Below are 14171 nucleotides of genomic sequence, written 5' to 3'. Positions count from 1 at the left end.
TTAAGATTTTATTTATTTATTTGAGAGAGAGACACAGTGAGAGAGGGAACACAAGCAGGGGGAGTGGGAGAGGGAGAAGCAGGCTTCCATTGAGCAGGGAGCCCAGTGTGGGGCTCTATCTCAGGACCCCAGGATCATGACCTGAGCCGAAGGCAGATGCTTAATGACTGAGCGACCCAGGCACCCTAATGGCATGTTTTCAAATGTGATTAATGTTACTGTGGTTGAATAATAACTGTTTTTTTCATCTTTAAAAAAAAATTTCTTACTAAAGAAAGTGGAATAAAATTTAACATAATTGAAATGCAGTGGAGACCCCAAATCTGTTTTGAATTGTCTGGTAAGGACAGTGCGCTTCCTCAGTAACTTGATTTTTAACCACTTCAAATGACTTTCCTTCCTACTATGAGGAAATTCCAGGAGTTGATAGTTGACAGGGTGTTAATGTCATTAGCATTCTGTCAGCTCTTCTTGTCAATGTGTTAAAGGTGCCCCTGGCTGAGTCACTCCCTGTCCTCCAGTTGGTGAAATGATTTAGCCAGCAGTCAATCAAAAAGCTAAGCTGATTTTGGGCAATAGACAGCCTTGCCATTGACAAAATCTATGTGAGTAACTGTGGTAAGAAATTTGTCAACAGGATATAAGAAGTAAGGTCAACATTGTGGTTAATGGGCTTTTATTTTTTTTTTTAATTTTTTTTATTGTTATGTTAATCACCATATATTACACCATTAGTTTTTGATGCAGTGTTCCATGATTCATTGTTTGTTCATATGGTTAATGGGCTTTTAGTTAGCAGTCCATTCACAGTGTTCCCTCTCACCTCTCTTTAGTATGGGCTATTTCTCAAAACTTTGAAAATGTGATTTCAGGTGTGATTCTGAACCTCACCCCACCATTATTTGCAACAGGAGCCAAACACAGATAGAGAACACATAATTCCTAGTAATCTTAAAAGAGAAAAAGAGAAACCTCTAGAAATTAATTAATTAAAAACAATAGGGGTATTACAAATATCTTCATGGTTGTTGAAGTTATCCTGACATGATTTGAGCTCACTACAATGAAACAGGCATAATGGTGGTCAATTTTAGCATCAGATATGTAAAGTAATCCTCATTTAATAAACAAGAACATCTTTTTAAAATTTCAAGTATGTAAAATTAGGCAATGTCTAATCCAGAGGAAACATTCAATAAATGAGAGTGAATATTACCATTTTTAAACTTACTAAAAAAAGAATATAGGTTCTATTTTAATTCACCACACAATTGAACTAAAACTTCCAATACTATTATGAGCATAAGCACATGAAGAATACCAAGAACTCTGCTTTTGAAAAAAATCAGGATGGGGTGCCTGGGTGGCTCAGTCGTTAAATGTCTGCCTTGGGCTCAGGTCATGATCCCAGGGTCCTGGGATTGAGCCCCGCATCGGGCTCCCTGCTCAGCGGGAAGTCTGCTTCTCCCTCTCCCACTCCCACTGCTTGTGTTCCCTCTCTCGCTGTGTTTCTGTCAAATAAATAAAATCTTTAAAAAATTTTTAAAAAATCAGGATAATAGCAATAACTTCCCCACATGGTTATTTAGATTTCTGAACAATGTGCATTTCTATATATATAGTGCTATTATATCCATTATAGATCATCCCCTTTGATCCTAGAACCTCCCTACTGACTCTAACCATGATTTATAAGACAATTTCCCCCATTTCTCCCTGTTTTGTAGTCTTCTAAAATTAGTTTTGCTTACTCTTTCCATCTATTTTTTTGAGGAAGAAAAAGCAACCAATTTTGGATAGAGAAAGGGAGACAGAGGTGATAAGGTTCCTTCTAAAGCCACTGGCTATTTTTCAGGATGCAGGAAATAGCCTGAGCCAATCCATTCATAGGACAGGTTTTATTCTTTTTTTTTAAACTCCTAGGTCAGTTTTTCTTTTTTGACATTTCCTTTAAAAAGGTCTGGATAATCCCTTTTAAATCTGATTATAGGGGCGCTTGGGTGGCTCAGTTGGTTAAGCGACTGCCTTCGGCTCAGGTCATGATCCTGGAGTCCCAGGATCGAGTCCCACATCGGGCTCCCTGCTCAGCAGGGACTCTACTTCTCCCTCTGACCCTCTTCCCTCTCATGCTCTCTATCTCTCGTTCTCTCTCTCTCAAATAAATAAATAAAATCTTTAAAAAAAATAAACAAATCTGATTATATTTTACATGCATGCTCTAAAAAGGTGATTTAATGTTATTTAAGTTCCTGAGATTTTTAAAAAAAGATTTTATTTATTTATTTGTCAGAGAGAGAGAGAGAGAGGACAGCAGGGGGAATGGCAGGCAGAGGGAGAAGCTGGTTCCAGGATCCTGGGACCATGACCTGAGCCAAAGGCAGGTACTTAACCAACTGAGCCACCCAGGTGTCCCCCTGAGAAGATTTATATGAAGAAAAGTTTAATAACCACAAGCACAGCCTACTGCTGTTTACCAATATCCCTTTGGAAGAGCTAATTAAAAGTAGGAGTTGGGTCTATATGGTCTTCATTGTCTCTAGCTATATTCTGTGATTCAAAATGTATCTACTGAGTGCCTATATGTTGTGATGGGCATATAGAAATTAACACACCAGATATGATCTTGACAATGGAGACCGCAAGCCAGAGAAGCATGTAAATGCCAGACTGTCAGTAACCTGAGGTCAAGTTTTCCATCTTGTGCACTATCATATTTTCATGGTCTGGCAATGCCTAGTACATTTTAAGTGTTCAATCAATATTGTGAAAGAGTAAGGGTGAACATAAGGTGCTACGGGACTTAGCTCAATCTGGAGATGTGGTGAAGATTCAACCTGCATATTCAGTTGGTCTCTGGCCATCATGCCATTGTTGCTAACTATAGTACTGGTGCTATTCTGAAAGCCTAGAGGCATGACAGTGCTATTCAGTTTTTTTTTTTAATGTTTTATTTATTTATTCATGAGAGTCAGAGAGAGAGAGGCAGAGGCAGAAGGAGAAGCAGGCTCCCCGCCTAGCAGGGAGCCCGATGCGGGACTCGATCCCAGGACCCTGGGATCATGACCTGAGCTCAAGGCAGATGCTTAACCATCTGAGCCACCCAGGCACCCAGTGCTATTCAGTTTTTGAACTCACAGTCCTTATAAGAGAGATTACTCTTTAAGTGGGTACGATTACCTTCAAGGGAAACTACTCCCATACTTGTGCCTGTGTATTCAGTTTAAAGTTCAGTGACCTGAAGCAAAGCAAATTACTGGCAGGGGACAGAAACATCGGACAAATCATCTACTACAAAGAATCCTGTATGAGAAATAGAAACATCAGAAAAATCATCCACTACAAAGAATCCTGTATGAGAAATAGAAACATCGGAAAAATCATCCACTACAAAGAATCCTGTATGAAAAAAAGAATCATGGTTCTAATTTTAAAACATAATCAAGTATTCCACTTTAAAATATCCTTCTTTTACGGAAGTGCCAGAAGAGTAGAAAAATACTAATTAGGCACCATAATTCATATAACATATATACATATGAAGATCATGTATTTTGTTTGTAATTTTCTAGAAGATTAAAACTCTCAATGGGTGCCTACAGAGTCTTCCAAAGCAAGAATAATTTGAGCAACAGTTCTATCATAATTCATTAACTTGGAGTTTTTAACCAACTCAACTCAATATTCTAAACTTTTTACCTAAAATAAATTGCTGTATATTTTATTTTGTTTTTTTTTAAATATGATATGCAAAGTAAGAGCCCCATACATTTTAATATAGTTTGCAATCCCCTTGTGGACAAACACTCACACTTTTGTGCCACTTAAATGAAGAATAACCATTCATCTGTAACATACAGATACAGAAGGCTCTGGATTTTCATTTTAAAGTGCTTAATTACCTGAATAAAGACAGAAATAAAATAAAAGAGTCTAGGCCAAGTTCATGAGGGTTTGAAATTACTTTTTTTTTCTAAATGAGCAACAAAGCCTCCTCAATGTTGCAAGCTGTTGTGTGGCCATAAGCCAATAGAAGAAAATGTTAAAAAGAACAAGAGGTTCGGGAATTAAATTCAAATATATGAGGCAAGAACCAAAATCAAAAGCTGAAAGATGTAGGTGGTGTTTCCAGCCACAGGACTATGACATATTTGTAAGAAAAATCCAATAAAGCAATACAGTTAAATAAAGCAATAAAGTTAAATCTTCACATTAAGTATCCCGATGTGGGAAGTTACATAATCCAAGGTTATTTTTGAGGATTTCCTGCCTCCAGTCACCCACAAACTTCTGTTTCCAGTATTCCTATTTATTAAAGTACTCAGCATCACTATCGGGCCACATAAAACATAGTATTAATTCATGAACCCAAAGCCTTAGAATGAAAAGCCATTTTTCACATAAATCTAAACTGCCATTCTCAAGTAATTTGAGTTCAGTACCATAATTTCTAAGTTTAGCAGGAAAGTAAGCATATCACAGAAGAAAAAGGCAATAGATTTAACCTTGAAACAAGGTGACTGCCATATAGTTGTTGAAAGAATTTACTTATTATCAGATAAAGAATTTATAGTATTTATTCCCTCTAGAGATATAAAATGGTGATCAATCAGCAGTTCAAGATATTTATTTACACCTAGAAGAGGATTATGACTTTTAACTTTTGAAAACCAAAATAGAAAAAAAAAAAAAACCCAGCTCTAATGTAGTTTATCTTTTAGATGCCAGATTTAACATTAAATAATTCAAGCTAAATGTTATTTCTCAAGTTCTTCTTTCATATATTTCTATATTTCATATGAACATACTGTAGATAAAATAGGGGTTTAAAAAACATCTATTTAGAATGCTTAATGTTATATAGACAGCTTCTATAAGTTATTGAAATACATAATCTACTGATCAATTCATCTATCCCTCCGTCCAACAACCATTTTACCTATCCTTCCCAATCCTTTCAATCTACTGATATTAGTCATCCTCTGATTCCCTTGAATATGCATGTGTACCCTCAGGAAATACCTGTACACATGCAAAGAGAAAAAAAAGTCTCTGACCAAAAAATCTTATGGTGATCCTTTCCTTTAAACAACTGGTTATATAAGGGGATTCTTTGTTTTGTTTTGGGTCTAATCAAGCCTTATAAGACTTACCTTGTGTATCTAGTGGGCCTTCAAATGAAATGCTTCTTTGATAAATGGCGTGTTTTTCTTATATAATTGTTTCCTTGCCTACTCCACCTGGTCCAAACAACTGTGAACTAAAATTTATGCTGCTGATACAAAAACAGCCCATACACAAATTCACCCAGACAGCCTGAATAGATAGACTGGTAAGTTTAGAACTAACCACACAGTAAATACACACATGCATGTGCACGCATGCACACACGCGCACACACGCGCGCACACACACACACACAGGCAGAGAGAGAGAGAGAGAGAGAAACTAATAAACAAAATGCTTAAATAAATAAAGGATATTGTCATCTTCTCCACAAACTTATCATGTTGATTTTCTGTTTCAGGGAATTTCTTGATGTCACGTTCCAGATTAATAATTTGTTGTTCCATTGCTGTAAGGTTGCTCTTGAGAATTTGAGCTGAAACTAAAGAACAATGTGCAAAGTGTTTAGAGTATTTTACCAAATATTCCATGAAACAACTAAAAGAAAACAGTATCATTTAAAATATTTTCTAATGTGTAGAATAGTTTCATGAAGTCAACTCACATTTTTCTGAATTACTGCTCATAAAAATTCTACTCTCTATGAAATAAGTGAAAATGTGTAATATAATATATCAAATCATGTTTAATATGAGAATGTCACCATTTTATTCAGCCATTAGTTCAAATGAAGCTATTTCTATTTAAATTTATTGATGGAATTCCTAATACTTCATTCTTTAAAATCTAATTTGAAGATTAAAGAGAAACCAATGTTCAAAGAGATCTTACTTTATTGATGCACGTTCTTGGCTATATAAATGATATAAAGGTAAATTATAAAAGGGTTCAAATATTTTTCTTTTGTTGAAACATCATGATTTTTATAAAACAACATCTATGATAAAAGTTCTTGTTTTAGTACTTTTCATATGCATAGAGATGTGAAAAATTACTGTTGATACATAAAGAGGATTTAGAGCAAAACCCCAGAGAATACATATGCACATACATACCATACCCACAAAGCTTCAGAGTGCCCTCAAACACTATCATTAATTGCTTTAATTACCCCTAACGTTATCTGTACTTTTCTTTTTCTCTCCTCATTGACAACCAATAATTTTAAATAGAGTATTCAAACTGCTCCTAAATACATACACATTTTCCCGATCTCTTATGATGCCCTCTCTTCACAGAGTTACTTTTTAAACGTATACTATTTTATAGATACACTATTACTGAATGACTGCCAATTACAAATGAAGACACTTCTATCAATATCAATGCATTTGGCAGAGTTCTAGTTGAAAAGACACAGTTAAGTATTAGAATTTAATAGGTTAGACTGTGACATTGGTTTTTAAATCAAGGCTCTGAAACACTGTTCTTTTCATTAAAGTACTGTGAAACACAAATAGGGTAATATTACAGCTCTTTTTTTTTAAAGTAAATTTTGGTCTCATTCAGAGGCATATCAGAATTGCAATGAAAAATTCAAGAGACTGACAAAATCAACCTCCTGGCAAATTTCAGCCAAACTCTTCTGACACAAATTCATCACACTGACACCCATACCTTTATAACTCAAGAAGGAGAAATTGCCTTAAATATACATGGAAGTTCAAGAGACTGAAAATCAAACACCAACACTAAAGACAATTTTTTTCTATTAATCTGTCAATTCAAATAACTCTTTCCAATTAAGTTCCACTTGTTTAGCTCTGACAGCTTGGAAATTATTCTTTATCAGAGAAGTCTGAGTTTTGTCTTGCCAAAAATTTACTAATGGTTCAATAATCATTGCTTGCTTTATTTAAAGGATGAGTTTGCTGTGGAGGAAATCATTTTCTCTTACTTTAAAACTGAATTTTTTCACTTGGATTTTTCCACTAGAGTCTCAATAATTATTCAAAAGGTTTGTTCTTCTTCATGTGCTTGGTTGAAAAATTGAAGGTATGAAATTCACAAGTTAGTTATGTCATTTAGGTTACATAAAAGAAATAAACTCATGAAAATGTTCTGTAATAAACAAAATGTGCCCAAAGGCCAGATTTAGGTCACAGTAGTAATCCCCCCACTAGAAGAAATAGTAATTCCAGTAGTAAAAATGGGATGGTGACAATGATTCATCTTCTGATTGTTCAGTACAGAAATAGCCTAATCAAGTGCTATGCACACAAAAGTCTAGATATCTCAAAAAAACAAGAGACAATATTTTTAATCAACTTGAATTCAGAATAAAGCAATATGTGCCAGACATCTGTGCTCCTCAATTTCACATGTCAAATCCTAAATCCTCTATAAGTCCCTCCAGAATTCTAGTCCAAATTCTCTACCATTTATAGGCACTTCTGTTTGTTCAAGTGATCTTCCACATATCACCTTCCACTTTGATAATAATTTTTGTTTTGTGCACATAAACACAGAGCCTCCATTATAAAATCTCAAGCTACATAATGGTAAGATCTGTATCTAATACTTTGCTTTCCCCTCTGTATTTGTCAAACATAATACTCAATAAATGTTGGATGAATATGCATATTTCAAAAAGTTTTGGTTCAGATTTAAATTCATGCCTACTCTTTTTCAGTTTCTTTTTTTAAATAAGTTTTTATCTAAATTCCAGTTAGCTAACATACAGTGTAATATTATTTTCAGGTGTACAATATAGTCATTCCACACTTTCATAAAACACCTGGTGTTTCTCACCACAAGAGCACCCCTTAACCCCCATCATCTATTTAACCCATTGCCCCACCCACCTCCCCTCTAGTGACCATCAGTTTGTTCTCCGTAGTTAAGAGTCTTGTTTCTGGCTTTGTTTCTTTCTTTCTTCTCTTTGCTTATTTGTTTTGTTTTCTGGCCCTAACACTAACCCTGGCCATAACCTAACACCCTAACCCTAGATTTGAGAAGAAAAAAGATACACACACACACATACACGCACACACACAGAATATTACTCAGCCATAAAAAGAATGAAATCTTGCCATTTGCAATGACATGAATGGAGCTAGGGAGAATTATGCTAAGCAAAATAAGTCAGAGAAAGACAAATACCATATGATTTCACTCATATGTCAAATTTATACCTATTTCCGTAAATGAGTGTGCATACACAGGGTAGACACAATCATAATGATTGGAAGTTACCATATCAATTACTAGTGAGTATGGAAAAGAAGCAGGAAGTTGAAGTAAGTCTAATAATATGTAAAGGTGGCAGGGTTGCAGGAGATGCTTAGACAAATAGGAAAGTAAAGAACTGGGATAAGGAAGGGAAAGGACACCTTTGTTAAGCTCTTTTGTCTTCCCCTCTAATAAATTAGTAATATTATGCCTAAACAAAAGAAAATAAAATATTGGAGACTAATAATCCAAGGATTCTAGCTCACATGCAATTTCATGGTTGCATTAAATGAACAACACAATTATTTAAAATGTATATCCTTCAATCAATGGAATTACGGTATCTTAGACTTAGAAGTAACATTAAAAGGGATTTGGACCAGCCTCTCAAATTTTAAAAACTCAGGTTATACAGTGTCATGGTCTACATTCCTAGAAAATAGAACCTAAAACAAAGCTTGCCTTATTAGGGGTGAAGGTGGGGTATAATCAGAGGGAAATGGGCATGAAGGAAAAGGGAAGAAAGTGAATACAAGAGAGTAAGTTACTGAACTGGCCATAGCTTTACAAAAATTACAAGTGGTTGCTTAGAGTCCCAGGTTGTCTCCATCAGTGCCAACTTCATGGGCATGTGACCTATGCAATCACTCCATGCTTAGAAGCGTCCTACACTTTGTTTAATGCTCTGTTGTCACCATTTTGAAATTCTTATTTTAAATGGAGCCCCACATTTTCAGTTTTCACTAGGCCCTACTAATCATATAATCAGTCCTGGTCTCCAGATATGATAAATGAAACCGTAATTTGGAAGAGTTGGTTAAAGGAGGTTAGCAGTTCACCTGTTGGTGTCTTCTCATTTTCTATTCTCTCATTGGTAAAATGCTGTTTCAGGAGTGTTAACTTCCCATTTTAGATGGGGAGCAAGACAAGTGGCCCAGGCTTGGAGGTAGGGGGTGGCCTAGAAGGGGTGCTCAGTAATCTATGGTGGTATATAAATTAGATCCAGAACAGAGGATTCACTATACCCTAAGTGGCTTATTCCCTTGACAGCTGATATAATTAGAAAAATTTCTGTTTACTTATAAACAAAATCAGCCTACTTGAACTCTTACCAATTAGTCCTCATGTTGCCTTGTAGCAACACTGATTAAGTCTATTCCCTATTTTACAGGAAAGGTGTCACTTGCATCTTTCTTTTTTTAAAGATTTATTTATTTATTTGAGAGAGAGAGAGAGAGAGAATGAGTGGGAAGGGCAGAGGGAGAGGGAGCGAGAAACTCAAGCAGACTCCATGCTGAGCGCGGAGCCCAACATGGGGCTCGATCTTATGACCCTGACCTGGTCACTTCCATCTTCCTAATCTGCCCAGGCTACAAATACCCAAGTTCCTACAACTGGTCTTCCTAAGGTATAGGGGTTAGTTATTACTTGAACTCTTAAGTAATAAGTAACATTTAGTGAGTACTTATGTGTAGACTTTATTCTAACTAGTTTTATGTATTAACTCATCTAATCCATACAAAAACTCTATGAGGTATGTACCAAATTTAAAAAATATTTCTGGAAATTAAAACCTGTGCAGTAACCTGTATTCCTCTGGTGACATTTATAAATTAGTTATTTTGGCTTTCTAGACTTGTATAAAAGATAACTGTTTTTTTGTTTTGTTTTGTTTTGTTTTTGGGGGGGAGCATTACTATTAACATGTGTTTACCTGCCTGATCCCTTGCCTTAAGTACATTTGCTTCAGTCTTAAGAGCTGGGAGTCAATCAACTATTTAATTAGGTCCTAGCTGGGGCACCTGGGTGGCTCAGTAGTTTAAGCGTCTGCCTTCAGCTCAGGTCATGATCTCAGGGTCCTGGGATGGGGCCCCGCATCGGGCTCCCTGCTCAGCGGGGAGCCTGCTTCTCCCTCTGCTGCTGCTCCCCCGGCTGTGCTCTCTCTCTCTGTCAAATAAATAAATAAAACCTTAAAAAAATAATTAGGTCCTAGCCTCCATTACTTCTAGTATTGAGAGAGAGAAAAGGAAGGAAGGAGAGAAAGAAGGTGTGTAGGAGGCTGAGGGGGAGGGAGGCAAGAGAGAGACCGAAATATTTTTACTGGAGGTGGGGGGAGATGTAGAGTACCTAGAGTCCCAAGAACATTAAAATACCAGAGTGGGTTAGAAATGCTTGTCTTCTGCATCGTCTCAGACTCAGGGTATATTTTTGTGCCTGCCATTATTTAGTTCACTAATATAAATTAGGGGATCTTTAATGACAGTGCAAACATTTTCTGAGTAAATTCCCACTATAGGCATTTTCAATGACTGATTAGTCCGTCTGGTGGCACTTTAATTTTTTTCTCTCATTTCATTTTTTACATCTGCTACTGAATTACTGAATCTGAATTATAATACTAAAAATTAAATTACAGCTATCAAGTTCTTTATTATAGCTTCCTTCCTTGTATTCCATAAATAACCTTTTAAGCTCAGTATACTCTCTTGAGTTATATGTAGGGAGAAACTTTCCCAACAAATCTTATTTATCTAGTTGCTTCAGTTGAAAAATATACATAGACTTTTTTCCTGGCTTCAAGCAAATATATGAGAGTGTCCTGATCTTTACTCAAAATATTTTAAATGACAGGCCTGCTCTAATTCATAATTTTAAGAAAAGTATAAAATAAATATTTTAAGGGGGATTTTAAATGTAAAGGCTCTTCAATTACATATTGTGTAAGAGAACTGATACACATTTAAGGGAAAAAAATCACAGTACTCTGTTGACATTCTCTAGAGCATGTAGAATGTGTAATTCTATGTAAATACAAAAACTTTTCCAGGAACTTGAGGATTTTTTCTCTGAATTAAATATTTCTATTAATTTTACCCACTGACAAAGTAACAGCACTTCTTACATCTTTGCTCTAAGAAAGGCCAAGTAAAAATTTACTCTTGCAAGTCTATATGTGAATAGGCCCCAACATAATTATAAGCACCATAATTTTCTTTAACTGAAAATATTTAGTTGAAGAATTACTATCAGCTGAGCAGCACATTAAAGTGACTCATCCAGAAAGCATACATAAAAAAGAAAAGGACATTACAAGCAGCCTGAACAATAGGCACAGTTGCATTCTTTCTTAAGTGCATTTATAACAGTTTCACTTTATATGAAAATGATATTTACATGGAAACGAAGCAAATGTGTTTATATAATAACAATAGCAAAAGCTCATTACTGTGGGCTTCTTAGGCTTTTAAAGAAAATAAGTAGTAACTGGCACCCCAATAAAAAATTCCTATAATACAAAAATCAATTAGAAATGACTCATCCTTAGGAGAAAAAAATTATTACAAAGTCACCTTAAAAGAAAACACAATTTAACTAGAATCCTTATTAAATAAAATTTAAAAATATATGTCCCCAATATGTGTTCACAAAGACTATCACTTGCCCTTCTAATGTGTGTGCCCTTGGGGATAAGGTGCAGTTTCTCTAAATTGGATTCATAATATGACCTGAATGGATGCTGAGATCAGTGGGACTTCCATAAGAAAACATGAAAACTGCTTTATAAACACATATAAATGTTTAACTCTAAAAATCACACTAAGCATGTTTCAATGTCTGGGTTCATACATTTATACAAGTCTTCAGCCTGAATGCATTTTCTTAAACTAAAAAGATGGAGCCTTCTAACTAAAAGAACAGAAAAACCTTACACCTTACTACCTTGCTCCTAACTATGGAAGAAGGTATGCCTAGAGGATAACTGGGGTAAAGGAGGATGAAGGGGAAGTTTGAAGTCCTCTGAATAATGATTTGCAATAAAAAATTCTGTACCCTGCCCACAAAACCACCAGCAGTGGACAGTCAAGCTACCCATGAAGAATCACAGTTCTTTTACCTTTCTGCAACTGTTATTCTGCCTGCAGCAAATAGTATGTGTGAATTTTTAAATCAAAGGCTAAAAAACAAACTAAAATCTCCTACTCTTGTTGACAGTCTTAGCTTAAGGCCAGGTTTGGGAAATACATATCCAAGCTGAAGCTTCTGTTAAGCCATGCTGGATATAGTCTTGTTGGAATAGTTTGTTCTCATCACGAAGAATTTTTTTAAAGCTCAGTTGTTTTCCTTGCAATAAAAGATCCTTCACTCACCCACACCTCAAAATGGAATCATTTTAATGGGTCAAGTCAAGTCTTTATTGAGTTGAGTTTGGGCTATATGAATTATCCTCCCCTAGGGATTTTATGTAAATGACTAGAATGGTATTCTCAATAGAAAAGTTTGCCAGAACCTTCAGATGCTGATAAATCCTTTATGTCAATCCTATACTAATGTCTTCATTTGTCAAATCGATGTACTACGTTCTTTTTTCACCTTGGAATTAGAACACTGATGGTAAAAGGGAACCATACCGTGTCACAAGAGGCTACTTAATACTATAATAAGAGGGCTTAAAAATAAATCAGTAAAATTATGGAAAAATAAGGGCTATGGAGAATGTAGACTTGTTGCCTAAGACAAGAAAGGACAAAATCTTAATTTAAGAAATCTGAAATTATAAGATTGTAAAATTTGGAATTTTGAGTATAGATTTATATGTGTGTTCAGTTTTGAGCTATAATATTTGATGTTATTGAAAAAGTCACAAAGATAAATACTTGTAGAAAACAACTATATTCAATATCACCAAAGTTCTGATAAATTGGGTGTGAGAAATGAGCACTGTTTATTTCACACCAAGACAACTACCTGCTTCTTGCATAAGTATTCACAAATGATTTTATCTGAGCAATCGCTTGATGGCTACTGTACTAACAATGCCGTTCCTCCTGGTATATTTTATTCTTAATAAGGTATGAAAAGATTATATGGGTTGATAAACCATTTGAATACCTTCTTCCACATGCTATTTGAAAAGAATTAAAAACACATAGATAGTGTCATCATAAAGTTATAATGCTATATTGGAAGAATGTTAGCCTTCTTGAGTGTACTTTTTGTGACTGTGGCCAGATTTTCCATGAACTGTATTCATGAACTCATCAGGGAAATTAATGGGACTATATGATTTGGCATAGATATTCTTGCAATTCACTGGGTTTTTCCAAAACAAGTCTAATGCATCAAGTCCACACGTATGTACATATACAAAGCCATCAACTTTCAGTCAAACTGAATGCAGGCTGTCATGAAATCAATGTCAGTGCTGAGGTCATAATGTTGGAGTCATTAGAATCCACTCCACATTAGTGCTGCCTGGAGTAGCAGTTCTTCTGCTTGGTAGTAGGGTTACCAGTCAGATAAAAGATGCTTGGAAGAGTAGAGTAAATTTATGGTTACATTTTCCTTATGCATGTACTGACTGTGGATACTAATAGGATTACTATATGCCCACAGATAAGAGATTGGCAGTGTAAACAAAGGCAATTCCAAGCTATAACTGTAATAATTTTCTATATTCCTCACCACTGAATCAGTCCATAAATAGAGCAGGGTTTTATCTAGGTTTCATCATCTCATAAATCTATTATGCCTTAAATATTTTTGCTTAATAACAAAACAATGGATTAAAGGAGGACATGGGGTCCTAGGGGTAGGTGGTGTCTTCTAGAGTTGTGGGAAAGGACTGAAAGGCTGTGAGCAGGAGAGGTTGATTACATTTACATTAAAAAAAAACCCAACTCTGGCAGCTATGTGGAAAATGGAGGGAGGGGGTCAATAATGGAAAAGGGGACACGAGTTAGGAACCAATTATTATTGTCTAGACAGAAGATGATGGTGGCTTCGATTACAGTGACCAAAGATGATTGCAGTACATATTTTAGAGGTAGTGCCAACTGGTCTTAGGGTGGATGAAATGTGAGCGGTAAGGAAGAAGG

At 35.5% G+C, this 14171-nt stretch overlaps 1 protein-coding gene across 6 annotated transcripts in view; it reads right to left on the bottom strand.

The window, feature by feature from the left end:
- DIAPH2 (diaphanous related formin 2) overlaps positions 1-14171 on the bottom strand; it is a 949436-nt gene that overhangs the window by 319748 nt on the left and 615517 nt on the right. For all 6 annotated transcript variants that reach the window (XM_073885915.1, XM_025876973.2, XM_073885914.1 and 3 more), the window contains one exon: positions 5481-5605. In XM_073885915.1, the coding sequence (XP_073742016.1) occupies positions 5481-5605 (125 nt within the window). The remainder of the gene's footprint in view (positions 1-5480; positions 5606-14171) is intronic.

Source organism: Callorhinus ursinus, unplaced genomic scaffold (genome assembly GCF_003265705.2).
Source record: "Callorhinus ursinus isolate GAN/ISIS: 27379988/994484 unplaced genomic scaffold, GSC_fseal_2.0 scaffold67, whole genome shotgun sequence".
Classification (NCBI taxonomy): Eukaryota; Metazoa; Chordata; class Mammalia; order Carnivora; family Otariidae; genus Callorhinus; species Callorhinus ursinus.
Note: the sequence above shows the minus strand (reverse complement) of the source record. Positions and strands in the feature narration are given on the sequence as shown.